At 49.8% G+C, this 27214-nt stretch overlaps 2 protein-coding genes across 7 annotated transcripts in view; one reads left to right on the forward strand and one right to left on the reverse strand.

Moving 5' to 3' along the window:
- Positions 1-15853, forward strand: part of NRAP (nebulin related anchoring protein) — a 69479-nt gene extending 53626 nt beyond the window's left edge. For all 6 annotated transcript variants that reach the window (XM_059173133.1, XM_059173137.1, XM_059173134.1 and 3 more), the window contains 9 exons: positions 200-307; positions 1190-1501; positions 6825-6929; positions 7703-7801; positions 9052-9156; positions 12448-12555; positions 13760-14071; positions 14815-14946; positions 15496-15853. In XM_059173133.1, coding sequence (XP_059029116.1) covers positions 200-307; positions 1190-1501; positions 6825-6929; positions 7703-7801; positions 9052-9156; positions 12448-12555; positions 13760-14071; positions 14815-14946; positions 15496-15600 — 1386 coding nt within the window. In that variant the 3' untranslated portion in view covers positions 15601-15853. The remainder of the gene's footprint in view (positions 1-199; positions 308-1189; positions 1502-6824; positions 6930-7702; positions 7802-9051; positions 9157-12447; positions 12556-13759; positions 14072-14814; positions 14947-15495) is intronic.
- The window catches only part of HABP2 (hyaluronan binding protein 2), a 31637-nt gene continuing 20169 nt past the window's right edge, over positions 15747-27214 (reverse strand). Inside the window, exons 5-13 of the mRNA XM_059173140.1 lie at positions 26312-26428; positions 25284-25403; positions 24616-24787; positions 23325-23422; positions 22210-22465; positions 21047-21189; positions 20159-20293; positions 18710-18855; positions 15747-16357 (exon numbers count right to left, since the gene is read on the reverse strand). Coding sequence (XP_059029123.1) covers positions 16193-16357; positions 18710-18855; positions 20159-20293; positions 21047-21189; positions 22210-22465; positions 23325-23422; positions 24616-24787; positions 25284-25403; positions 26312-26428 — 1352 coding nt within the window. The 3' untranslated portion in view covers positions 15747-16192. The remainder of the gene's footprint in view (positions 16358-18709; positions 18856-20158; positions 20294-21046; positions 21190-22209; positions 22466-23324; positions 23423-24615; positions 24788-25283; positions 25404-26311; positions 26429-27214) is intronic.

The raw sequence follows: 27214 nt of genomic DNA on the forward strand, positions 1-27214 counted from the left end.
AATATGTCGTGCCCAAATGCGTCGGTGCGTACTACAGTGTGTGTGCTAATGAGATGGTCTTCGCAAAAGAGAGAGATTTCACTCATCAGGGATCGATTCTGGAACACTGTATTACAAATGAAAGGGGTAGCCTTTGTTCCCTGAAACATGTCATTTTTTTTTTTTTTTTTAAGAAGATCTACATGTGTTCCTACTGTAGGCAAAATACCAGGAGTCTTGGCGTAATCTCCGTGCTCAAGGCTACAAGCTGACAATAGACGCTCTCCCCTTCCAGGCTGCTCGTGTCTCTGGAGATCGAGCCAGTGATGTGAGTTGAATGATATGACCTTCCATCTTGCCTAATGTCTGTTAACTTCATGTAGAACAACGTCTAGGGCTGATTTTCCTGAATTAAAGCAAATCTATCACCCTGTGAGACAGGATGTCACCTGCAGAATATATTAGTTAGAAATGAGATTCTTTGACGGAGGGAGAGAAAGAAAGGCTCTGTTAATCAGGGGCTAAATTCAGGCAAAGGTCTCCAGCAGGAGAGAGATGACGATCTATTTCTAATTGCAGTTCCTGAGCCACAATCACAACCACCCCCAACTCCCCAGCCCCCAGTAACATGTGCACTGCCTAACTTCACCTGGAATTCGAAACAGAACTTGCTCTAGAAACCGTAACACAGCCCTAATGCATCTTCCTCTTGGCTCTCTGTAGTTTCACACGTTGGTGTGAGGAATTGCCAGCTGTGTTTCAGCCACTCTGTCGATAGCGTCCATAGCTTTGGGACATGAAGGTGACTTTCTCTTTCCCACAAACAAATCACAGAAAATGTGGACTTCAAATAAACGGATCCTGTCTTTTGGGTTTCATGTTTTGCCAAGTACGCATGGTTAAAGCACAAGTTTCTCTTTTACCTTTTTTGATAAATTCCTTTTGGCCACAGGACACGTTTAAGGGAGTGGGGCCTTTACTTTGGTTCTGAGGATCTGGTTTTAATTAGATAGGAAGAACGGAGCGATGTTTTAATTGTTCATCCCCGAGGGAGGAAGCATGCTCTCGGGCCAACCTCACTGTGGTTCTTCTTATAATCATCACGTCCTCACGAAAGACAGGGCGATTTTTCTAGGGTCTGCAGTGAAAACGTGCAGATGGAATGGAAGCAGGCCGAATGCCGGCCCCTGACCGCGGTCCTCCCCTGCAGTTCCTCTACAGACATGACTTTGTGAAGGAGCGAGGCAGGCTGATCGGGGTCCGGAGCGTGAGCGACGACCCCCGGCTCCAGCACTGCTGGCGGGTGGGCCAGCTGCAGAGCGAGCTTCAGTACAGGCGCACGGCGGCCAGCAGCCACGACCAGTTTCACCTGCCCTTGGACATGGTGCACCTGGTCCACGCCAGGAAGGCCCAGGCCCTCGCCAGTGACCACGACTACAGGACACGGTGCCACGAGTTCACGGCTCTGCCTGAGGACCTGAAGATGTCCTGGGCCAAGAGAGCTCATGCCCTGCAGAGTGAGGTAGGGGGCCTTCGGGCTGCACACCAGCCTTCCTCCTCCCACCAAGACTGGGGGTAATCTCTGCTTCTCTCTTACCCTCCCCACCACATCAGAACCAGGACTTGCTGGGTCTCTGTGTTAGGTCATCTGAGTTGGAATCAATCAATCAAGTTGTTTCTTGATCAGTCAAGAAACAGCTGTTTCTCGAGCACCTACTATGTATCAGGCATCATTCCAGGCCTTGGGGATACCACAGTCAATAAGAGTAAAAAAACTGCTGTGCTCATGGGGCTTCCACGATATGGGAGGTAGACAGAATGTGAGAAGTAGGATACATAGTATGTCTGATGGTGACACATGTTGTGGAGACAGACAAAGCAGGGCAGCGGCATAGGTGTGAAGGTGTATGTGGACCTGCACACGTGCAAATTAAAATCAGAGGTGGGGTCCGGGCAGCTGCAGACTGAAAAGGCGACATTTGAGCAAAGACCAAAGTTGATAAGGGAAGGAGATACCACTGCAGCCAACGGAAGAGCAAATCCCAAGGCCAAGTCCCTGAGCGGGAGGAGCCTCAGCTTATTTGAGGCTGATGAAGCACGTGGGCGAGTGAAGAGGACGTGGCCTGGAGTCGGGTGTGAGAGAGCTCTGGGGCTGGACGCTGAGTGGTGGGGGTGAAGGTCATGACCGGAAAACAGAAGATCCAGTCGTGGCTGATGCGGACTGACTGACTGCCCTTCCTGTCCCTCTTGCTCTCATGCCAGGAGGCGGGGACAGTTATGACTCATCTTTAACAGATAAGGTCATGCGGGAGATGCCCAGGCAGGACTGGCTGTAGAACCCACGATCTCACCCACCTTGGTCTTGTGGAGGGAGTTCAAGGCAGGGAAGTCATGCTTCCCACAACCCCAGTGTAGACACAGACACAGAAAGGAGAGGTCCTCACCCAGGCAAGGGAACCAAACAGGTTGGTGGGGAGCCCCCCAACGTGTGCCGGAGTCCGTCGCACCCCCCTCCACTCCTCAGCTTCCTCCACTTGGACGTGTTAACGACACAGTGTGGGCGTGGTTGACACCTAGGAACCCGCTAACCACCCAGTGTGGGGTGGTCGGCACGTGTGAAGCACGTGTTGTGCAGCAGGTGCTGTGCCACGAGACCGGGCACACGTTGTCTCTCTATACCTTGGAGCAGCCCTAGGAGGAAGGAACTCTCATTTTAGAACACAGCCCGTGGGACTGTTGTCACATTAAGCTTTCCCATCCATATCGGGGTTTCTCAACTCCAGCAACCTGGATGTTCTGGGCTGGAGAATTCTTTGCTGTGGGCCCCGCCCCTTGCCTTGCAGCATCCCTGGCTGACTGGTTGGTCTGTATGAAGCACCCAGTGTGGTGTCTGGTCCGCAGAAACAGGCCAGGAAGTGTTAGCTGTTTGGATCGTTCTCTACACCAAGCCTTACAATTCCAGTTGTCTTTAGGGCAGCGACTGCTCTTAGGTTGAATGATGTGGCACAGGTTGAATATCATAAACACATAAGAGGGGGTTACTTATGAGTCAGGGCGGTGATGGTTTAAAGATCATCTAATTATTCATCACAGTCTGCTGGAAGAGTAGCATCACAGGGTTCATGAGCAAGTCCAGTGTGGAGTAGGGGGTACTCACGGGGCTCCATGCAGAAGGCATGGTCACCACGGCGCCCGCTGCGTTCTGCTGGAAACGCTTCCACTTGCTAGATGGCCAGACCACCGTCTGCAAGAAGAGCTCATGGCCTCACCCTCTTGTCAGTGGGCTGTTCCTTGGAGACAGGGAGGGGGAGACAAACCTCTGGGGCAGGGCAGATCCAGAGGGAGATACATAGGCCATCTGGGACCGAGCTGGGAGCCCGAAGATGTTGATCGGAAGCCCCACTTTGTCACTTACGGGCTACGCGTCCTCCAGCTGTCCCTTCACTTTCTAGGCAACAGAAGATCAGAGAGGGTTGATTTGATTGGTGACCTCAGATTTCAGGGTTTGTGGGAAGATGTTTATAAGAAGGTGGTGTCCATATACTGTAAGATTTTTTTTCTAACTGAGAAAAATGTTACCTCAAGCTACCATTTATATCACTTTTTTTTTTTTCTGAAAAGAAAGGATATTTTATCCCTAAAGCCAGTAGGAAGAATAATTTAAAAAGAAGAGTACTTTCCAGGAAATGGTGGTTGGCACCCTTAAACGGATGTTTTATGAGATAGGCTGTGTACTACAATTTTGAATGCTGAGAACCTGTTGCTTAACTTTTTAAAATCACTGTATTGTGCTTCATACATGGCTTTCTAGATCTGAAGTTTGATAGTTTGGGAGTGTGGATTCCAAGCTGCTATCAACAGAGGACACCCCATAAAGCCCAGCTGCTTTTGAGGCTTCCATTTTCTTGTGGTTGTTATTGAAAATCTCATTTCATGTGGTTATGTTGCATAGGAAAAGGAACAAAGGCTCCACGTGTGTTCGTTCAATTCAGCAGAGTCTGGGGGAGGAGCAGGACCCCTGGCCAGCAGCTGCTTCTCCTGCCTTCTTCTACCTAAGCCGGAAAGAAAGCTGTGGGTTGGGCCAGAGGGAGCCAAGAGGTGCTCACCTCTCTGGCAAAGGTTTCAGGCCATGATCGCTCGAGCCTTGCCTATCCTGTGCTTGGCTCTGGAACATATCTGAGACTCATACTCTGCCCAGAGAATGCTCTACTGTGAATGGCCATGATTTTGCACAGAAGCTGAGGGGAGACCTGAAAAACACCTGCTGGTACTGTCAAGGAGACAGCCCTGGCCCCACCTTTTACAGCTGCATGACCTTGGGCAGACTCTGTAATCTCTCTGAGCCTCAGTTTCTCCAGCAGAAACAACAACAATAACAATAGCTAAAATGTGTAGGATGTCTATTCTGAACCTCACATTTGCTTCAGTACTCTGCACGAACTCTCTCATTTAGTATCGAAGTATGTGCTGATATGACTTTTTACAGATGTGGTGACTAGAGTACTATGATTTTAAATAACTTGCCCAGGATCACAGGCTGTCAGGGAAATGACTCGCTCCAGACCTCACCACAAGTCAGAGTGGAAGCTGGGCTCTGGGCTCCAGACTCCTGGTTTGGTGCTCTTTGGCTCCCTCTGGTGGCTGGATTAGGAACCCAGGCTCTCTGGCTCCTGAGGGTTCTGTTAAGGACCTTCTGTCTGGTTCGCCCAGAGAACAGCCATCCACGACTCTTCTGAATCTGAACAGTCCCTCGAACACCAAAATTGTCCTGCAGATGTGTATAAGAACCCCACCTTTGCAGGGTGGTGTGAACGTTGCGTGAGGTGATGAGTCTAAGGCAAACCACGGTTGGCAAGAGGGTGATTATAAAGATTTTCATTAACAGGACCCAGATACGTCCTCCCCTGGTCACCTCCTGGGTGCAGTTGCTGACATTGTTAGGAATTGGGGACCCAAAACTGCAGCCTGTGCTCCAACACGAGGGTGCCAGGAACCCCCACACAAGAATCTGAAGGTGGCCTCCAGGCCTTAATCTGTGCAAGGGAAAACAGCAAGACGGCCATCGGGGGAAGCCAGGTGCAGCTGGACAGCGTGAGAGGGTCTCTTATTATCTTAGAATGCTTCTTCAAATCCTTCTTCGGGGAGCTGATTCTTCTCGACTCCCCTGCTCTCTCCCCTTCTTTCATCGGGAAGTCCGGGGCAGGCGTGTTGTTTTTAGGGTCTGCGTGAATAGTCAAACCTGGGCTGGGAGCTGCGCTATCAAGAGACAATCCATTTATAAGAGAGTCTGAGGCCCAGTCAGATCTTTGGGGAACCAGCATCTTGCTTTCTGACTTACCTGCCATTGTACTGCTCAGCTCAACAAAAGGCGAGTTGAAAGCGTGCTCCCCACTTCATCTTGCGTATGAAAGGAGCAAGGCCCGGCTGTGAAGAGGCCCTGTAGGATGATTCTCTCTAACTTAGAAATTTATCCAATTTTCTCTGTTCTTTATCAGAGTGGAAGGCAAAAGCTTTGCCGGTGTAGACCGAAAGATCGCGGCATACAAAGCAATCTTACTGACATGGGGTTTTGAGACCTGCTCCTGAACTTGAGTGATGCCTCCCTTCACCAGTTGGAAGGCAGAGTGGAATTTGCACAGGAACATTAACCAGCAGACAGTAGATCAGAAACGGACCCTCTTTGAGGCCAGCTGTGAGGGACGCTGTGAATCCTGAAATGAAAGGAAACTAAAAAGGCCAGAAGACTGGTTTCTGGAGTGATATTTGGCGTTACAGCAGAGCTTATATCTAAATTAGAGAAATGCTATCAACCTCGTTTAGATCCATATTTTAGATTTCCTTGGAGAGTCCTTTTCTACCTTTAAAAATGCCTAATTTCCATAAAGTAGAGAAGAAAAGCATTCCTACAACCGTCTTGTCCTAGGTCATGGTGGGCGGATCGTGGGATGGAAATAAGATTTAACAGGTTAGGAGACTCCTGATCAGACCTATTGTCCCACTCACTGCTTAGGATTTTCACCCAGGAATGCTGCTGTAGTTCTAATCTTCTGAGTCCTTAAAATGAGGAAAATGGATGAGACCTAGCCCATCGTTGGGATATAAGCAAATCCCGAGCCAACAGCGGGAAGGGGAGGTAAATCCAGGCACAAAAAAATTAAAATGCCTCTCATGCTGTAGGCCGGTTGTATCTTTAAGTGTGTGTGGTCCTTAGAGTCCTGCTGGCATTGTCTCTGCCCCCTCGCTCCCCCCCACCACCACGAGACAAAACCAGATCCAACGCCTCGAGTGGCCTTTGCTCTCGAGGCCTCTCAGGAGTTCTCATGAGAACAGAAGGGTTGTGATGACCTTCAGCTATCACAGAGAGAAACTGAGTCACATTTTGGTAAAGCGATTTGCTCTGAGTCCCAGCAGGTTTGACCCAGGGCTCTGGGCCCTTTGATCACCTGAAGGTGGGTAAAACTGTTCTCTTTAGGCAGGCAGGAAAGCGGGCAGGCAGTCTCCTCGCTGCCAGAGGGAACAGAATAATCCAGGCTGATGCCTGGGCTTGGGTGTGGGTCTCTACTCTTTTTTTAAGCAGTCATGTGCATCCATTCCCTTGACTTCTAACCCTGCCCATTCACAGGTGGGGCCTGCTTGGATCTTCTGCATGACCCATTATTTAATTTGTGGCAGAGGACATACCCTTGCACGGTTTGACTTAATGATGTGCACAGTGCACTCTGAATGAAGATGTTGACGTGTTACGATGAAGATGAATACAGATGTTATTACAAATCAAGCACCTTGAAATAACCTGATGGTCTCTGGCCCTCTGTTGGTAAAAACCAATGATTTTCTTCCCGCAGTTTCGCTACAAGTCAGACCTGATGGGCATGAAGGGAACGGGATGGCTGACAGTGAGTTCCCCGCAGCTGGAGAGTGCAAAGAAGGCTGGAGAACTCATCAGCGAGGTACCGCTCACCCAACTCTCTCATAAATGCAACCTGGCATTTATTTCTTCCTGAAGAGGGAACCTGTTTATGGGGTGAAAACCCCAAGAGGACCCCATGGCCACTAGACCCCCAGTTTTTTTCCTGGCCTTTTGCAACCAAATCACAAGACAGAACAAGGTTTCCCTCCAAATGAGTTCACTTGCTGGGGAGTGAAAGTCATGTTCCGTGCTGGGCAATGAGAGACAGATGACGCACTAGAAGATTCCCTGTAGATAATATTAGATGGCCATGAGCTAAGCTGGCTCATTGTTTTCTTGGGGGCAGAATTTGCCATCCACCTACAGGATTTACGCAAAGCGTCGTGTCTGCGGTTCTCTGATTTTAGATAACATCACGCACTGCGGAGAGATGGTTACCTTTACCAAACTCCCCACAATATTGCTGGCCTGCAGATTCAGGCCTGGGGATCCCCTCAAGGGTGGCGCTGCGCCCTTCCATCTCTTAGTAGCCAAACTTACTTGGACGGGGTCTGCATTGATGCTGAGTCCCTCCCTCTACTGAATCCCCTTCCTGTGATATGCCTTGGAATTGTGCAGGAGCATCAATACTTGTAAAATGCTCCTTATCACAGAGACAGCTTAGAAACCCTGTGAGGTGCCCACCAAGAAGAGAGACTTGTTTTTCAGTAGTGTCATTGGCACATCCGGTACCCAGTGGGTGGAGTGAAGCCGCATTCAGAAAAATACATCGTATTCAACTGTTTTGTGGGAATCTGTGTCTTTCTCTTATAGACCAAATACCGTAAGAAACCAGATAGTATCAAGTTCACCACAGTGGTTGACTCCCCAGACCTGGTTCATGCCAAGAACAGCTACCTGAATTGCAATGAGGTGGGTATGTTTTCGCCATCAACCGTAGGTGCCCAGGAGTGGGCAGTGTTGCTCAGTACTCAGTGCTTAAGAGCACGGGCTCGGGAGAGATGGAAATGCAAACTTTCTGTCCACTACCTGGGTGATGTAGGGCCAGTTACTTGTTCTCTCCTAACCTCCAGTAAGTGAATTAAATGAGAAATAAATAAATAAGCATATGTGAACCTTTTAGCAAGTATGGGGAACGTAGTAGGTCCTCAGTACAGGCCCCTTATTATGGTTTGGTTCATAATCATAACAATATTAATACTGCATATTATTGATGCTCTTTTACTAACACTAGATGAGATACATCCGAATTATTGATAGATGGTAATGGAATTAAAAGCTGAACATAACCCAGTTAGAAAAAAGAAAGAACAGCTGTATTAAAGGCTTCTTTCTGTTTCTGTTCTCTCTGTATGATTTAGCCTCATTTCTTCTCTCCTATATTTATTTTGAAGTATAGGAACTTAAATATTTTTTTCTCTGACCTCGTCGAGGGATTTGATTTTGCACACACAGTGACAAAGCTGACCCCTGGTCACACAGAGTCCAAATATACCGACAGGTTCACGTTCGTGAAGCCCAAACTGAATTTGGAAAAGGATCAGAATATTCAATACTATATTATCCTCTCTAAAAGGAGATGAGACTCTATCCCGTTCTAAAATTCTTTGTAGCTCTTAGATCACTGCTTTAAAAATAGCAACTGAGAGAAAGCTTGAGTTTTAAACTTGTGTCTTCCTGCGACCCAGGTAGACTCTGAAAACTTTAATTTTCTTAAAACATATTAAGGCATTTTAGGATTAATGGTTGTGTCTTTTTATTATTACTATTCATTTATTATTAAGCAATAAGGGCATTAGGACATCTTCATACTAGTAGAAAACTTAACAATACTCAATTGCAAAGAGTCTCAAAAGAGCCCCACACCTTATACTGTTTGTAAAACCACACAGGTGAGGCCAACCAGGATGCTGGTTTGGGGCCTATTTGGAGCAGATCTTGATAAATATTTAAATGGGAGCTACTTACCACCAGCCAACCCTCCCTGACTCTCGGCCCACGGGTGCGGTGGGTCCGGTGGTGGGTTCTGGAGGGATGTTCTCCCGTGGGCAGGGCTGGGTTCTGCTCCCATGGCACCTGGGTGGGGAGGGGCAGCCTGCTTCTCACCCATAACCTCAGCCACCTGCCTGTTCTGCATTGACCGCAGCCTGTCTCCCCCACAGCGCCTGTACAAGTTGGGGGATGCGGAATCCCTGCACAGGTACACCCCGATCCCCGACCATCCCGATTTCGCCCGAGCCCGCCTCAACGCACTGCACCTGAGTGACGTAAGTGGAGCCATGCTTTGTGTGGCGCACCCCTCCTTCTGCAAATGTGTCTACACCCGCACTGGATTGTATTTGTTGGGGGGGAGAAAAGTCGCAGGAAGGAGAGGACTTGAGACAGGAAGAACCCAGAACCAAGAGGGAGACAGACAGCCCGTGTGACTCTGAGCCACTTTCCTCCCCGGGCCCCAGTTTCCTCAACTGGAAAATGGGATGGAGCTGGGTCAAGCGATGTCTGCGGCTCCTTCCGGCTTGAAAACTCTGGCTCCGGGCACGCTGGGCGAAGGCCGCCGTCAGGGGCTCCCCTGGCCCTGGCAGGTGTAGACCCCTGCTCCGTTTCTTTCCCGGACGCGTCTCCCCGGAGCCGGGTGACTCCGGAGGCCCGGCGGCCCTCTCTCGCCGCGCAATTGTCGTCCATCAGGCACAAACACAAGCGGCCCCTTTGTGCAGGAGGCGGCGGCCTCCACACTTCTGTTCCCCTCAGATGTCTGCCCTTTGCGTGCATAACCAAGATGCTGTTTCCTAAACCCGGGCGTGTTGTTAGCGGGGGTTGGAGGCCCCGGTTGCCACAGAATAGGCCGCCGAGCAGCCAGCGAAGCTGTGATCCGGGGATGACAGGTAGGCGGGCGGCAGAATCAAACGGCGGCGTCAGATCAGAATCACACAGGCTGAGTGTGTCGGCCTGGGGCCGCGCGGGGCCTCCCAGAGTCCAGCCATTCTTCCCTCCCTGGCCTGGCCATTGTGTCCTGGGGCTGCGCGCGGATCAACAGCTGCTCCCGCGCCCCCCAGAGGTGGCTGCCTCGCGGGGGGCGGCGCCGGGCGCCTTCTAGTTAGCGTGTGTATTAGTTTGTGGCGTTTGTAAAGCCCTGTGGGATCCCACGCGGTGAATGCGACGGCGCTTTGTAAATATGAGTTATTATGACCATTTGAGGCTTTTGAGGGATGTGTGAGTGATAATTTTAGAACAGCAGCTCTGGTGGGCTGACCTCCATCTGGGGGAAGCGGGACCTCCCCCTCAGCAGAGCTGGGACAAAACCTCCATGGCGTTCGCGCTCCGAGGATGGGGGGGAAGGCCCGGCCTCCGCCGGCCGCCGGGATTGGAAGCCCTGAGCCGGGAAAACCGGGGTGAGACTGCTAGTCCCATTGGGGTCCGGCCGAAGGAGGACGGCCACCCTGGGCTGGCGGCAGAGCGCCTCTCGGCTCAGGCTCACGAGGGATGCCAGTCTGCAGAGTCCCGGAGCTGAAATGAGCCGCCGGGGCATGTGGGATGTGGGGAACTCATGAACCTCTTTTGAAAGAGCACTTCTTCGGGGGCGTGGAGAATGCACACAATTGGATCAAGTGCTCTGTGAGGAAGATGTGCGGGGAAAGTGACCTTCCTGGGCAAAGAAAGCCATTGAGATGTGTAAGGCAGCCGAAATAACTCCAAATCAAATGACTCTAATGTGTGAGGATGAGGACAAAGCTGCGCCCACTGTGATAAAGAAGAGGGCGCCCAGGGTTCCAGATCAAAGGGCCTACGGAATCTGAAGGCTCCCAGTGGCAAGGCAGAAACCTCAACCTCAACAGAATAAAAAAAAAAAAAAAAAAAAAAAAAAACACTCGGGCAGGAAGTGATCACCATCAAGCAAATAGTATACAGGGAGAAGGAGCAGGGGACAGGGAGGGGGCGCCTTGGGGAGAACCCCAATTTCGGCCCCTTGCACTAGGTGAGCCTCCCTTGTGGAGGCTGGAGAGCTGGGGTGCATCAGATGCCAGAGTGGGGTGACGTCAGAGCTTGGTGCTGAGGAAAGTTTGGCGTCCTTGCCTAGCCCAGATCCGGCGTGGAGACCCTTTGTAGGAAGGCGCCAGCTGTCCCCTTCCCAGGGGATGCTAAAGGCTTGGACTCTATTTGCTGTATATGCTACTGTTGGTGGGGCCACCGTATCAGGGGGCGGAATGCTAAAGGTGATGCTTGTTCTGTCCTTATCTAAATGTTGCTCTCTGTCTACCTATCATCCATCCTCCTGCTCCATCCATGGTGACCCAGTAAACTGAATCCTCAGGGCTATGTGTGACCCATCAATTAGGCAATTAGGCCCCTGAACACAGCAGGTATTTGGCTCGTGGTTGGTGGGTTTGGATGTTGGAGTTGGAGAGGATGATGATGGTGAAGGTGATGGAGGGTGAGCTCCATAACAATGTGGCTCCTTCTCCGCGGGCCCCTCTGGTTCCGGGCGCAGTTGTGCAGTGGTTTGCTTTTTATCTGCCATCCCTCCTTTGCTTAATCCCCTCAATCCCCTGTAGAACATAGCCTCAGCCGTGACCTCTATTTCCAAGTGACAAAAGTAAGGTTCTTCAGGGGCCTCCTGATCTGCTGTGGCTCTCGGAATGAGTGAGCCACTGACACGGTCTGGAGCTGTCACTTTGTCGTCTGCTGCTGTGTCTCACCTGCTGTCCCCCTTCTCTGTGGCCGAATAAAGGACAGCCCTCCGCTGGGATCTCCAGATGGTTCCTTTCATGGAGCCATTCCCTTATCTTAAAAAAAAAAAAAAAAAAAATAGTAGCTACATGAAGGCATGGGAGATTTTGATGCTCTCTCCGGTATGTGGGTCTACCTGAGGACCAAGAGGATGTGATTACAGACTCCCGGAGGGTGTGTGAGAACAACTTCAAAAGGGAAAAAATGAAAGAGGAAGATGTGAAATACACGGGTCAGGAACTCGGTCAGGTTCTTGGCAATCAATTTAATTCAGGTGAAGGCTCTTCCTCCCATGCGGGCACCAGGGGGCTACCTGTGGGAGGCGTCATGCTTCATTGTGATGGTGGGACTCGGCTTCAGAAGTAGCCGAGGGGGCTCCCAGGAAGTCATTGGAGCTAACAAACACATGGGTGCCCGGACCCAAGGAATGGAGAGCTTTTAGCATGGGGGAAGGAGCGGAGTTCTCAAGCTTTGAGTTCTGGCATCCAGAAGCTGCAGACCCGAGGCCCTGAAAGTGAATGCAAAGACAGAAAAGAGTAGGACAGGACCTCTGGTACCACCAGGATGTAGCAAATGAGCCAGACTCACAGACCCCAGACCCCCCAGAGCAGGGCCTGATGCTCAGGCCAGGATCTTAGAGCTGAGCCCCTCGTGGCCAGCCCCACCAGTCCCAAGAGCTTGGGGAGCTCCTTGGGATGGATGTGAGGCCATGGCTCTGTCCTTGGACACCTGCAAGATGGAGGGTATGCATTCATTCCTGCTCAGAGCTAAAAACACACCAAGTATGGGGTTCTCACTCCCTGTTCACTCAGTTTTCTGTTTTCCCCATCTAGAAAGCCTACCGAAGCTCTTGGGAACAGACACGGGCTGGCGGCTATGACTTCAGGCTGGACGCCATTCCATTCCAGACTGCCCGGGCGTCCAGGGAGATCGCCAGTGACGTAAGACCTTGGGCTCCCTGTCCCTCTGTCACTAATAGGTCTGACTGCTTTTCCCAGTTCTGTTGAAAAGCAAACCACCAGGCACCCAAACCTGGCAAGTATTTCAAATGAAATTAAAAATAGGCCCTTAGTTTCTAGACAGAAATTTCAGGTTGGGGAGGACGCTCTTAGAAGTTGACGTGTGGGTCCCTAGAAGTGAACTAACATGTGACTGATGTGTTAATCCACAATAAAGGGACTTCTAGCTGAAGTGCAGTGTGACAGGGTAGAAAGAGATTGAGCTTTTCCCCTAGATTGATTTTGAGTTCCAATCTTGGCTCAGTCACTTGGGACTTGGCCGTGTAGTGTTGGGCAAGTTGCTTACATTCTTCGAAAGCTCACATCTACATCTGTGAAATGGGGATACAATTTTCATCTCCTAGGATCGACGTAGGACTGAAAACAACATGGTTTCCAGGGCCATGCAAGTAACAAAGTGTTCAAAACATGGCAGCCATTTTATGGAAAAGGAAGGTAGATCACGGATCACTCGTGAATAGCTCACATCTGCCCACAATCGGTCCAGAAATCGAGAACAAGCGTTCAGAAACATTTTTGGGAACCAGTCGTTGTGACAACCAAGCCTGTGTCCGGGGGACTCGTCTGCGGCAGGGCAGAGGCTGGCTTGGGTGTTACTACGACATACGAATGAGATGCTGTAAAGCCACCTTTGGGTTTTTGGTGGATTGGAAATTCAAAAACCAAAACAAAACGAATCTGATCCTTCCCTATAGATAGTTTGAGGAACCCTAGACGGGGTCCCTGGAGGCTGAGAAGAATCAAAGGGAGAGTGGCTACTGAGAGAGTGGGCGCGTTCCTCTTCCTGTTGAGTTATTCGTTACAGCAGCCTTAGTACCTCCAGCTGCCACTCGCTGGGCAGGAATCTGAATCTCAGCCCCCAGCTCACTGACTCCTCTCCGTGTCCTGTGGGGTGGAGGCTCGTTGTCCCATTTTATCGGGTGAGGAAACGGAGGCTCAGAGAGACTCAGTAACTGGTCTCAGGCCACACAGCTGGAAGGTAGCAGAGGGAGCTCTAGATTCCAGGTCTGCCTGAATCCGAAGCTGTCCTCTTACCCCGTGGTGCGCTTCCTGCTGAGAATCCTGTGGGCTGGCCCGGGAGGGCAGGCAGGCCCCCAGGACCCATCTCTGCTTCTCTGACCTGCAGTTCCGGTATAAAGAGGCCTTCCTGCGGGACCGGGGCCTGCAGATTGGTTACCGCAGCGTCAACGACGACCCAAGGATGAGGCATTTCCTCAGCGTTGGCAAACTCCAGAGTGACAATGAGTACAAGAAGGACTTTGCCAAGAGTCGGTCCCAGTTCCACAGCCGCCCGGACCAGCCCGGCTTCATCCAGGCCAGGAGGAGCCAGCAGCTGGCCAGCGACACAGGCTACAGGCAGCCCCTGCCCCAGCCCACCTGCGACCCTGAGCAGCTAGGCCTGAAGCACGCACAGAAGGCCCACCAACTGCAGAGCGATGTGAGCTGTCCCCCATGCCCCCCACTCCCGCCCAGCCAAGCCCCTCCTCCCCTGCCTTGGCCACCACACAGCATCCCCCATGACCTTCAGGGGGGAGCTGGGCTGAGGTAGAATCTGGGAGACCTAACACTGTAGAGCCAGAAGGATTAATAATTCTAATTTGTGGAGTCTCTACAGTGGACTAGGCTCGCTGCCAAATGCTTTTTCAACCACAGCGTCCTGGAGCTCCCACAGCAACCCGTCCCTGCCCCATTATCCAGATGAGAAACCGCAGGCCTGAAAAGGTTAGGGAGCTGACTCAAGATCACCCAGCGAAAGGGGGCAGGCCTGGGATACGAACCCCATTTGGTTTGATGTGAGAGCTCAAGCTCTCAACGGTTCTGCCACATTGTTTCTAAGAGGTCGTAGCGGGTCCCTAACTCTGTCCTCGCACTTCCCCTGGGAGGCAGCTGAAGCCCAGAGAAGGAAAATCGCTTTCCTGAGGCCTCGGAGCGGGTCGAGGTGGGAGCTCAGACTTGAACCCTTTCCTCCCCACCTTCGGCCCCCGGTGTCGTTCCTGTTGCTTGAGTCAAAAGATGCAAAGCCCGGGGACATGCTGGCCTGGCTCATAGCACATCGGGCCCTCCGCGCAGCAGCTCTCGGAGGAGTTCACTCCCCTTGTCCTGGCTTTGCTGACGGCGGCCTATGTTCCACCACCCTAGACCCTGCTGACCTATTTGTCTTGCTTCCCTCCGTCCCCTAAGGTCAAGTACAAATCTGACTTGAACCTGACCAGAGGTATTGGCTGGACACCTCCCGGCTCCTACAAAGTGGAAATGGCTCGGCGGGCGGCGGAACTGGCCAAGGCGAGGGGCCCGAGTCTCCGGGGGGCTTCTGTGAGTAGCCAGCTGCAAACCCACCCCAGCCGGCAAGGCCGTGGGGAAAGGCAGACTCATTGTTTCTTTTCAAACTTTATTTTTGGCCAGAGGTCAGCCAGCTCTGAAGAAGTGAGAAACACAGCTGGGGCAAGGCGCCTAATTTCATGGGTCTGAGATGGCCGGGCGGATGACACCCGGGTTAAACTTCCTGCAGGGTTTTCTCTGAAGTCACGGCCATTAGTTGTGCGGAGACAAACCTACCGGGGCTCCTTCAATCGCGGGCCACGGCAGCCCAGGCTGCGCTCACTGCCGGCTCGTTACATGCGTAGAAAGGGTCAGGGACTCGCTGGCTGCAGCAGTCTGGGTTTTGAACCCTACTTTGTTCTGAAGAAAGACACCACGTCTAAATGAGAGATTGGCTTTGCTTCTTTCTCCTTCTTGCTTCGAGGATCCTTTCTCTTGGGGAGGGGGAGGAGGAGCAGGGTAGGGTAGGGTAGCATCTCTCATCCTGTGGGAGCCGGGCGGAAGCTTCACTCTGACTTAGGGACGTGTGTTTGATTTCCGCAGGGGGGGCCGGAGGCTGTGGGGCCCACGGATAATCAGAGGGGGGACGTGAACCCAGACGCCATGGAGATTCTACATGTCAACAGGAGGAAGGTTCTGTCGTTGTGAGTGAGCTGCATCCACCCAGGATTCTTGGAAAAGAGGCTCAGGAGGAAAGGTGCCCACCAGAGACGTGCTTCCGTGCGAGCGAGCTGAAAAAACCGTGCGGCAGCCCTTCCCCGAGCCCCTTTACTAAAACAACGACTCTCAGAACGCCACAGAGAATCTTGTATTTTTGGTCTCCCGTCTAATCCTGGAAGTGGTGGCCTGTTCGGTGGCGCACCTTGGGTGTCAGGGATGAGGAATAAAGATGTCAAGGTGACTCCCACTGGCTCCGGTCATTCTGAGATCCCACGTTTGCAAATATCTGAGGTGAAGGCAGTCTGTGATTTTCTAGAAGGTGCCCATGTTTGAAGGGAAGCCAACAAAGTATCTATTGGGTGGGTTCTGGCATTTCTTGGGTTACCCACGAGGCAGCCTGATAAAGCAGTGGACGTGCTGGTCTGGGGTGGCCCCAGGGTGGGCGGCCATTTTCTCTGCTTAGAGCATGGCCACTCGGCTGTATGGCCTCCTGGGGGCTCCCAGGGCGTCCAGTGCTGCCCATGAGGCCTGGCCTTATCCAAGTGCTCGGGACAATGGGCTCTCAGGTTCAGAAGACACCTTAGAAGCTACCCTCCTTTTGGATGGTGGCTCTGATCCAACTCAGGAATTTGGTAACTTGGGTGTAGACTCCTGGCTTCTTCCCACATTCCAGGCCCCAGCTCACTATCCCATAGACGTAGTAGGTGCCGTTCTTCTCACAGGTCAGAGGGCCTCCAGAGTCACCCTGAGGGAAAAAAGACACCTGAGTTCAGCTTTATGAATCAGGACACATTCAGAGACACGTTCCGCCTTCCATGAGGAGATGCCAGGGGGCAGTGGAGGAAATCGTCCCAGTGGGTTTCTCTGGAAGTGGTGGCAGGGCTCTTCCAATGCCTCCTAAGACACAAAGCTTTGCAGAGAGAGAAGCGAGTACCACCATAGGCCCCTGAGTCCACGAGGGGTTGGCAGAGAAGCCACAAGGCTGGACCACAGTGGTCACGCCCCTGCTTCCACACACTTAGTCATGACTCGTAGTCACAGCGAGTTCTCAGGAGCCCCCAACTTCTCCTTCCTGCAAGGTCTGGTGGGGGTGGGGGATGGTACCCTGTTTGGACAGAGTTCTCCCAGGCCCCACAGGGCACACACAGTGTGGGGAGGACAGGACTCAGAGACAGCATAGTCTAGATTGTCACCACGGTCTATGGGATTAGATCTTCTTAGTTCCAAACCAGGCCCGCTGAAGTGGGCCTCAGTTTCTCACATGGTGGGTTGTGGAGAACAACAGACCTCCCCCGACCCCGCCCCAGCTCCTGTGCAGATTAATGTCTGTCAAGTACATAGAACAGTGCCGAGTTCTGGTTGAGCCCAGCTCACATGGCAGGAGGAGGCTGGTGAGAACGGACGGCTCTCACCGTGCAACACGGCTTACACTAGCCAGTGAGAAGATTTTTAGTGAATCATCTCTTTGAATCTTAGCCACACCTTAGGATTTTATGCATACGTTATTTCCATATTGTAGATTAGGCACCCGAGATTGGAGAATTATTTTAGTGTAATGAACTGAAATGTGTTCCTCCCCCAAAATCCCAATGTTGAAGCCTAACTCCCCAATGTGATGCTATCAGTGGGTAGGGCGTTTGGGAGGAGATGAGGTGAAGTCATCGAGCATGGGATTAGTTCCCTGGGGAAAGAGACCCCACAGGGGTAGCCCCCTGTTTCCTCCATGTGAGGTCACAGGGAGTCAGCTGTTTGTAACCTGGGAGAGGGCGCCCCCTGGAGCCTGACCACGCTGACACCCTGATCTGGACAGCCAGCCTCCAGAACTGGGAGGAATACATCCATGCTATTTAAGTCGATCTATGGGGATTTACTAGAGCAGCCCGAGCTGACAAAGCAATTCAGTGATGGACAAAAGTCAAAAGAGAAAGATCCAGGATTCAAACCCATGACTATTTCCAAAGCCTGCAAGCAAAGCCCTTGAAATACCTAGAGAACGAAATGATCTGTTTCCTTACTCATCTTCCAGGGGGTTCAGACAAATCACACCCATCAGCCCACGACCCTCTTTTGAGTAGATGGGTATCTGCGGTCCCTTGGGAAGGGACAAACCTGAGAGAGAGTGATGGTGATTTTCCACCCCAGCTCGAGGCCGGCAGATCATTGTTGGGCCCCTTTGTAAGAAGGAGAGCTGAGGTTTGAGTGTGTTCACACTGGGGTTTCCAGGACAGCTGGGAGACTTTTGAGGGAGACAGAAAATTCTAAGCTTAGGTATTCCTGGGAGTCTAGGAAGGATGTCTCTGGTGAGATATGACCTCTATAGAGAGAGACACCAGGGGGCCTGGTCTCCGACTTGAGGGAAAGGCTTGAGAACCCTTGGCACCAGTCAATGGAACCTACACCCTCTCCCTGTCCTGCAACCTCTGAGTCACCATGGGCCTCCATGGCTTGCGGTCCCCCAAAGTCCTAGACTGGAGGGAAGGCCAGCAGGCTAAGGAGCCACTCAACCACTTAGTTTGCTACAGCTGAATCCCCACCCCCGTCTTGGTGTCGCTCTCACATACACATACACATACACATATATACGCAAATCCCAATGCTTAGTTAATATTATTGCAAATTCTCGGGGCCTGTCATCTTTCTCCTAGACACTGGTCTCTTGCCTGGGTCCTCACTGGGATTTTCGGCCCTGTTGCCCAGGGCCGAGACCAGAGGCACCGTCTTCACATTTAAACAAAGGGAAGCAAATTCTTGCTCTGCCACTAACCACCTAGGTGAGTGTGAATGAGCCTAGGTGAATGAGCCAAGATCATTTCTTGAAATATCTGTGATCTGGTGATGATGATATCACCTTCACCAGGGTCCCGAGAATTAAATTAGACAAGGTAGGCCAAGTGGCCACTATAGTCACTGTGCTGGATCTTCCTGGATGGATATGGGTACCAACTTGCCAGAGGACAGGTATCCCTGCCTGAGCCTCAGCTTTATGGCAGGTGGGCCTCTGAACCATTCTCCCAGCCCTGGGCTCTCAGTCTGGCCTCTGCCCAGCGCAAGCTCCCACCCACGTCTCCTTCTCCAAGTGCCATTTGGAACCTCTGACCTGGCAGGAATCTTTCCCAGGCTTCTGCAGGTTTCCTGCACAAATCATGCTGTCGTCGATCATGTGGTCATAGAGTCGGTGGGAGTTGCACAAGGTGTTGGCAATCAGCTTGACCTTGGCATCCAGGAGATGGCGGGAGCCTTCCCCTGTCGGGTAGAGGAAAGAAGTCACCACTGTGGGGACCCAGGTAACACCTGCCCCACCAGAAGCTAGTATGGATAAGAAGATGGCCCCAGGTTTAAGCTGGGCTTAGGAGTCTCCTCTTTCAAGGATGGGAGCTTTTGACCTCCTGGCGTCACCGTGGGTTTTTAGACCTTCCACACTGTGCTTATATCACAGTGGAACAGAGTCATTTATTCTCTCTTCTGTCTTCCCAACTAGACCATCGGGTCAGAAGGGCAGGGATAGTGTCTTAAACCACTTTTTAAATTTCCTAGTGGAGGGTTGGCACATAGTACATTCCTAATGACAGGTGCAGTCTCCTGGTTGCTCCGTTAGATTACCTACTTCCCAGAGAAAATCCTCTGGTCTGTTCAGTGTGCTCTGGTCAGCACGGTGATATTGAAAGGTTTAGGTGCACGACAGTGATGATCCCCGTGAAGACTGGCCTCCTGTTAAGCCTAGATCTGATTGACCCAAAATCTTCTTTCCCAAAAGCCTTCTGGCAAATTTGTATATTACATTTCATTTTCTTCATGAATACAAGTCTATTTAAAGTGTTTCTTGTTTTCTATTATTAAGGACAAGATTTTGGTGGGGGGGGGATCTATTTTGAGTCTTTGAGAAAGACTTGAAACACACTTCTGAAGTTTAAATGTTAGAGAATATAATCTTGTCAGCACATGAGGAAATTAATCCTGTGGTTACTTTTTTGGATAAGACCACATCCTAGAGACAAATCAATAGCTTGGTTTAAGAAAATTTGTAGAATGCCTACAGTGTGGAGACCCCTGAGCAAAGCACTCCAGGGGAGACAGGTGAACAAGCGCGGACCCCGCCCTCCAGGGGCTGACTTAGTGAATATCTCCATAGAACTCTATCAGCTCCTTTTATCATGATTCCAAACCTAGGAGGTAAGTGTGGTTGTGGAGGAACTAAAACTCAGCTGTCCAAGTGACACAACCAACAACCTAACCCAAATCTGTCTGATGTCAAACCTATCTTGTTTATAATCTATTTTCTTTCCAACCTACCTAGGGAAGGAGAGAGATCTCCACGGATACAGGATCAATACTTGAAGGAGGTCAAGGTAGGGGATGGAGACAGAGAGAAAGATCAAAGAAGGCTCCTTGGAAGTAATGAGATTTAACTAGAGCTTTAGCTTCTTTTGGTAATATGTCTTCAACAGAACACTGATTTCAAGTTCAGAAGGGATGTTGAGTTTGACCCCTTTCTTCTCTGGTTAAAGCAACCCACCTTTGTCTCAGGAGGGTGCATGGCCAGACTCACCAGTTTCTGTCACACCCCAGCCAGAGATGTGACACTCAGTCCCAGAAGGGAAAATGTTATCCGGCAAACATACAGTCTTCACGTATTTGGATTCCAAAGCGCAGTGACCATCCACTGGCTTTAGCTTGAGCAAAGCTAGTAGGGAGGGAGAGAAAGAGGAAATGAATGATGATATCTTCTCTATCATTAGCTTCATCTTGATCAGGAGGTAGACATAGCAAAGCCCCACTCTCAGTGCCTAACACATGCCTTGCTCCTTGGCCACTGCATTCTTTTAACTTCTCTTGGGGGAGGAATCACTCTTCAGGCTGAGCATAATATTAAAAAAAAATTATAGAGGAGTTTGAAATAATTTCTAATCCATTTCTTAAAGAACAAGCTTCAAGAGGGAAAAATAAGATATTGAGGAAAGAGAGAGAGTGACAGTTCCAGGAATGGAGAATTGGGGTACACACTGAGCCACCAGCAGCTTAACGTCATTGTCTTTACATCCGAGCACCTACCAGATGCCAGATGTGCATGGGGACATATGGATGTCATGTCACTGAACACACAGGAAGCTGACTGTTGTACACCAGTGTATTCATTTTGCAGAAGAGGAGCTGAGGTTTGGAGGAGTGAAGCCAGCTAGAGAGGGAGGCAGCTGGGATTCAAGGCTGAGTTCTTTGCACAATATAGCCTTGCTAGCACTTCTTCCCCTCATTTATCCATAACATCAACACAGACCCTTAAAACTAAAAGGCCCTGGAATAAATTCTCCACCTTATAGAGTCCGTTAGGCACCAAAAAGATAAAAGCACCTTCCAGGACCAAACCTCAACTTTCCATCAGTCATGAAATCTACCCAAGAACAAGAACCATAGGAGACCTGCCATCGAGGAGACTTGCCAATGTCATTGTGGGGAATCTCTTCTCTTTCATTATAGTGAGTGTACTTGAAGATCTTCTCCACCCCAAATCTCTGCTCATGGAATTCTGTCTTCTTCAGGTCCTGGTCCCCTAACACCACTTTCAGATGTTTGGTCTTTATGCTGCAAGGGAAGGTAAGATGGTCCGGTATTTGAGAGATTGAAGCTGAGCACTGGCTCTGCTCCTAGGTTGCTGGCTGACCTTGGACGAATTACCCAACCTTCTGTAGTCTTGGTATCATCTATAACTGTTTTCTTGCTCACAGAACCCGCTGTGTGGTCCAAATAAGAAAATGTGAGGAAACATGGTCTCCAAACGCAAGCTGTGATGTGTATCCCACATTTCCTGAGAGACCTCCTGTTCCCCCTGGGATTTGCTAAAGAGCAGTCAATGAACTTCTTGAACAACTATTCTCTGTGGAGGTTAATGTTTGCGTGTTTGAGGAATGCCAGAAGAATTCACTTAATGACACTGGATAGGAAGACTGGCAAGGCTGCTGCAAAAACCTGGGCTACATGGGACCAGCCCTGACCATGAACTTGGGGAACTCAGGGGAAGTAGTGCTGGCTTCTTTAGGCCAAACAGGAGTCATGGCTGAAGACACACAAAACCAGGAGGTTCATGGTAATGGCATCTGATAGGAGCATGCCATTGTCTCTGTTCAGGGCAAGACTGGAGAGGTTAAGGAAACAGGTCAATCTGGGTTCATATCTCATTTACCTACTCACTTTACACATGACTTTACACAAGGTCCTAAACCTTCCCAAGACCCTGGGAATGAGAATAACAATAAATTTTCTCACTGCACAAATATTTTCTAAGGACGGGCACTGTATAAAGACCTGCACTAGGCATTGGGTATATTACAATAAATAAAAGTAAAAATCCCTGTCCTTTCTCAGCTTGTCTTCCAGCAGATTATGTTCAGGATTAACTGTCATAATGCATGTAATGTCCATGGTAAGCATTCTAGACATGGTAGCTCTTTCCCATCTGGTTTTAAGGAGCCACTCTTTTGCTCTTAGGGTTAGATCAGCCCCTCTGGTCCTGCTAGAGTCACCAAAATGCTGATCTGACGGGAAGGGGAGAACACCCCCCAGAGACTCGAGGCTCTCTAGCCTCTGCTTTCAGTAGGCACCTACTCGGTACAGTGGGCAGCGGTAAGCACCCAGCAAGGGTGGATCAGCGCTCCCCCACAGAAGTGGCCTTGGGGCATGGAGGTGACCAGTGGCAATGAGGTCTGCAGGGATGCCTGCCATGGGTGCTTGCCCGCTGTGCTCTTAAAGCCTCCATAGATCCTCTTGATCTTCTTCTCTGTCATCTCAGTCCTCCCGCATGAGTCAAACCCTGGAAGCTTGGTCAGAGGCTCTGTGGGGCTTCCCTCTGGGTCAGCAATGTCTGTGGGACACAAGAAAGACAAATCACACCACTCACTTTCCTTCCAGGGCCTCAGAAGGAGGCTGTCGGAGGTATGACTCCAAGTCTAGCAGCTTAGCTAGCTTCAGAGTTAAGGGACTGTATTGATGCATAACAGGCAAGCAGGTAGTAGGTGCACAATTAATATGTGCACAATTAATACTTGGATTCCTATGAAGCAAGTCTATAGAATTAATGATAAAGGTGTTGCTTTTTACTTCTTATTCTGACATGTATACAAAAACATGTGTGAATATGTAAATCCATCACTGGAGGAAGGGTTACTTGAGTTGATTTTTAAAGAATAGTTGGAGATGGATAAAATCAGACATATGTCAATATTCTAGACAGAGCTGACCATGAAAGCAAAGGCACAGAATTGAAACTATCCAGGGAGGTAATCCCATCAACCAAGGTGCGAGGGTGCTAGTTCCTGACGTGGTTAGAGAGGTGGGCCAGAGAGGACTGCCAGGAAGATTGTGAGGCTGGAATTCTGTCCTTGTCGCATCCTGAGAGGCTATGGAGTCTCAGTCAATATTTGATCACCGCTGTATACTGAAGACCTGGGATAGTACTGGGCATTTATCAAGAAATCTGCAAGTATTTGCTGAGTACACTGACTGGGAGTCAGGAAACATGGCCTCAGTTTACAAAGGTATCCAGGCATGCTAGGCATCCTGAAAGCGGAGTGGAGAATTGGGCGTTTGGGTTTCCACTGGGATGGCAATTGGTAAGACAGGTATGGTGGGTGGACAGTGTAGAAGAGATGGGGTGCGGGAACATCTATCTATTGACATGCAACCTCACCCTTACTGGGACTTCGGGACAACCGTGGTCTTACCTAGGGCTGAGCAAACTGAGATATCACAGTACTCCCATTTCACCTTTGCACTGTTGACTTTGATGAAACACCATGGCTTTTTATCTCCATCTGGGTTTCTAAAATGAAAACACAAAATAATCCAAGGTTAAGGCTTGGTGAAGCCACTGAACTTCATCAAAGGACCTTTGGATAAGAGAGTACCAAGTTCCTACATTCTTCCAGGGACCACTTTCCATTCCATTTTTCCAAAAGCTTAACAAACCCTGGCACATAGTGTTTTTGGCAAAACTTAACTTGCAGAGAAGAATCCCAATGATCAGAAAATAGTCAACAAGCTTTGTGCCAGATCCATGGGACATATCAAATTGTTTGTAGGCAAAGAAACGAGATCCCTGTTGAAGATTCTCCTTGGTCAGGAAAGTGAAATAGCCACAGACACATGGTAAAAGAGGAGCTCCTCTGCCCAGACTTCTAAGTCCTGTGTGTGAGAATTCTCTGAGGAAGCCTACCATGGGCATCACTCTGAAGACCCTTCTAGGAAGGAAACAGCTCAAAGTGAGTGAAAGTGGGAGATAATTTGTATTTCATGCAAGGGAAATCCTCTGGCTTAATGGAACCAGTTTAAAGCCATACAAAAAAATTCCTGTCCCTTGTATGCAGATGATATGCATCCTTGGCCTTGGTTAGAGCAGTGGAGGAAGCCATCCGAGGGGTCTGGAGACAGCAGAAGGGGAAGAAGGTAACTAGTCATCACGATGAATAGAAATGGAGTTATCCGGATGCGGGAAAACCGGAACATCCTTGTGGCAGAGATTGCAATGCTGACTAGACATTCCATTTTATCTTTTACATTTTTCCCTCGAAGTCAGGCAGGATAAAGCATGACTATTTCTGTCCAATAAAATATATATGCAGAGATGATGCATCCATTCTAGATTCAGGCAGTAAAAAAAATTCATGCCCTGTTTTTGAGTCTCTCCTTGCCTTTCCTGGGTATTTGAGTAACTCTGTGGAGCTAAGATTCTCCCTCACTCCTCATTCCCCAGCCCACATGACACATGCAGCCACAGTGAAAATTAAACCCTGAGATATTCAAGCCACTAGGATTTGGGAGCTGTTTGTTACAGCAGCAAAACCTAGCCTATCCTGTGTAGGCAAACCTTCCCAGAAAGAAAGCTGATGAGTTTCAGTGTTCCACTCCCCAATTTCTAAGCTGGCCAAGGAACACTAGGAGCAGGGGAAATGGACAGAGAAACCCTTACACTGACAAGTGCCCAAGACTGCTCATGGAGAAGAATGTTAGTTTTACCTGCAGAAGTTGTGCTCCCCAATTCCATGGGTCTCAGCATCTTCCATAAATATGTTGTAATTCTCCTGCAAGAGGAGGTGGGAGTTCCAGTAAAGGCATGAGTGTTGGTTGACTGTCTTACTCACTTTCCCTCGGTAGGAGTAGCCATCACCAACGTAGCAGTCATCAGGACCTTGGAAAGAGTAGGCAGGGACATGGGAACTGAGAGGGACTAGCATGTTGCTCCTGAAGAGGACCTGGCAGGTGCATCAAGTAGGGAGAGGATCGGGCCTGACTATTGATCACCCTGCGATTCCACCATGAATTTTAGAAAGAGAGTGACTTGTATATCCCATGTTCAACCCAGCTTAAAAACATGAAACACGGTGGTTGTGGGTAGATGGAAATTAATTCTTTAATTTTGGCTCACACAAGGGCTGGTGGCCTGTGGGTTGAAGCCAAGGGAGACCCAGGTGTGCTTGATTGTCCTATACTACATCCCAGTTTGTGACTTTATTTACACAGAGCCAGGAGCACCCTATGCCCTTTGGTTGGAAGGCCACGGCAATAGTAGAGTTTGGGAATCTTGACGTGAACTCCATTCTGGGAACAAAACACAAACATAAAAGGATCCCAGAGGCCTCCCTGTGGCCCAGAGTTTCTGTTGAAGAGGCGGTAGAGACCCATACCTATTTCACAGAATCTCCCCTTGAACTGGTCATGGCAGGTACAGGTGAACTTGGTTCTCCGCCTATGCCGGGAGCAGGTGCCACCATTTTGGCAGGGATTTGGCCTGCACGCAGGAGCCGCTGTGAACACAGGAAGTGGGGCCAGGAAGTCTCTTCAGAAGGAATTGTAGCTACATCAGAGATGATGAGGAGATATTGGTGGCACTCTTCTGGTGCCCATTCTTTCATAAAAGTTGGGTTACCACAGGGGAAAGACAGACCCCTGAACTGACACTCTAGTCAATGTACACACAGACCTTAAGAAAATAAGCAAACCAGGTTGAGTCAATATCATGGAGGCCATGCAAAGAAGAACACCTAAGCAGATGGGTCACCCAGTAAGGAACAAGGGGTATAGACTGAGCAGGAAACTGGGGACCAGTCTGGGCTAGGTTGAAACCTGGCTCTGCCCATCGATGGCTGTGTGACTGTAAGCAAGTTAGTTAACTTCTCTGAACTTCAGTTCCTTCGTCTGTAAAGCTCTTCCTTGGGGCATTTTTGGAAGAATGTAAGAAAAAACGTAAATCCCTTGGGACAATGCCTGACTCAAAGCAGTGACTAAGTACAGATTTAATCCCCTACACAGCCCATTCCAGAAATAGACCAGGCTTACTTCCTGGAGGAAATGAGTTTCAAGATTATTCTTTTTGGATGGGAAGGAACACAGGTTAGTTAATTCCCCCTAGACTCTCTAGGGGTGATGCATTTCATTTATTTATTTATTTATTTTTGAGATTTTATTTTTAAGTAATCTCTACGCCCAACATGGGGCTCAAACTCAGAGCCCCAGAATCAAGAGTCACGCGCTCTACTGACTGAGCCAACCAGGTGCTCTGGGATGATGCATTTTTAAAAAGTCCTAGTTAAAAGGGCCATCTCAGATGCCACTAAAGCATCAGAGGTATCTGGACTTCCACACCATAGTTTGCAGACATCCCAGGAACAAGCCAGAGAGAAAACCTAGCAGAGAAGGGTCCTCCAGCACTTACCTGTGGAACAGTCGGGTCCCCTGTAAGGGTGTTTACAGGCGCAGCGGTAATAGGGAGGACTCTGGGTAATGAGACATTCGCCCCGTTCACATGGGTTGTTCTTGCACTTGTTTTGCACTATGGGAGATCCATAGAGAAGTGAGTGACATGATTGGGGACACATTTTACTTACCGGGGTACCTGCACAATATGATGTTGGGGGGGTGGGTGGGTGACAGACAGAACGCATGCCCTTGTCTGTGGTCTGGAAACACCACGCTACTCCTGGACAATTTAAAAAACAAAAATCCTTGGGTCATGAATGATTGCGTCCCAGTTCCTTCCAGGGACCATATACTTTTTTTACTCTATCTTGATTAAAAAAAAAAAAAAAAAGAACAAAAACAAACAAATAGAACTGCAATGTCAGTTTCTCTACTTTGTAGTTGATTTCATATTCTATTTACAATTTTGTCGTTCTTTGGGGAAGTTGAGGGGTGAACCCAGATATCTTGTTCATGCCTGATACCCCAAACCATCCTGATACATTTATTGAAGGACTTACAGGATTGCAAATTGAAGGAAGGGGTGGAGAGAGCACAGAGAAAACAAGGCAATCATAAAGCCCTATTTAAAGGTCCTCACTGGCCCCTTCACTCCAGTTAGATGGTGGCTAGATGGAACAGAACCATGTTCTCTCCAGGGGCGCACTTAGCCCATAAGAGTTCTAGTCTCAATATCTCATCACATAGCTTCATGTTATGCCCAGAAGAGGTCACTGAAGTCAGACATTGTAAGGATGGTAGGAAAAAAGAGCCTGGGGATGGGAGCCAGGCACCAGGACTCTAGTTTCTGTTCTTCTAACTACCTGTGTGACCATGAGCAAGTCCCCTGTATCTCTGGGCTCCCTTTCTCTAACTGGAT

This window comes from Mustela lutreola, chromosome 4 (assembly GCF_030435805.1).
Source record: "Mustela lutreola isolate mMusLut2 chromosome 4, mMusLut2.pri, whole genome shotgun sequence".
In the NCBI taxonomy this organism is placed as follows: Eukaryota; Metazoa; Chordata; class Mammalia; order Carnivora; family Mustelidae; genus Mustela; species Mustela lutreola.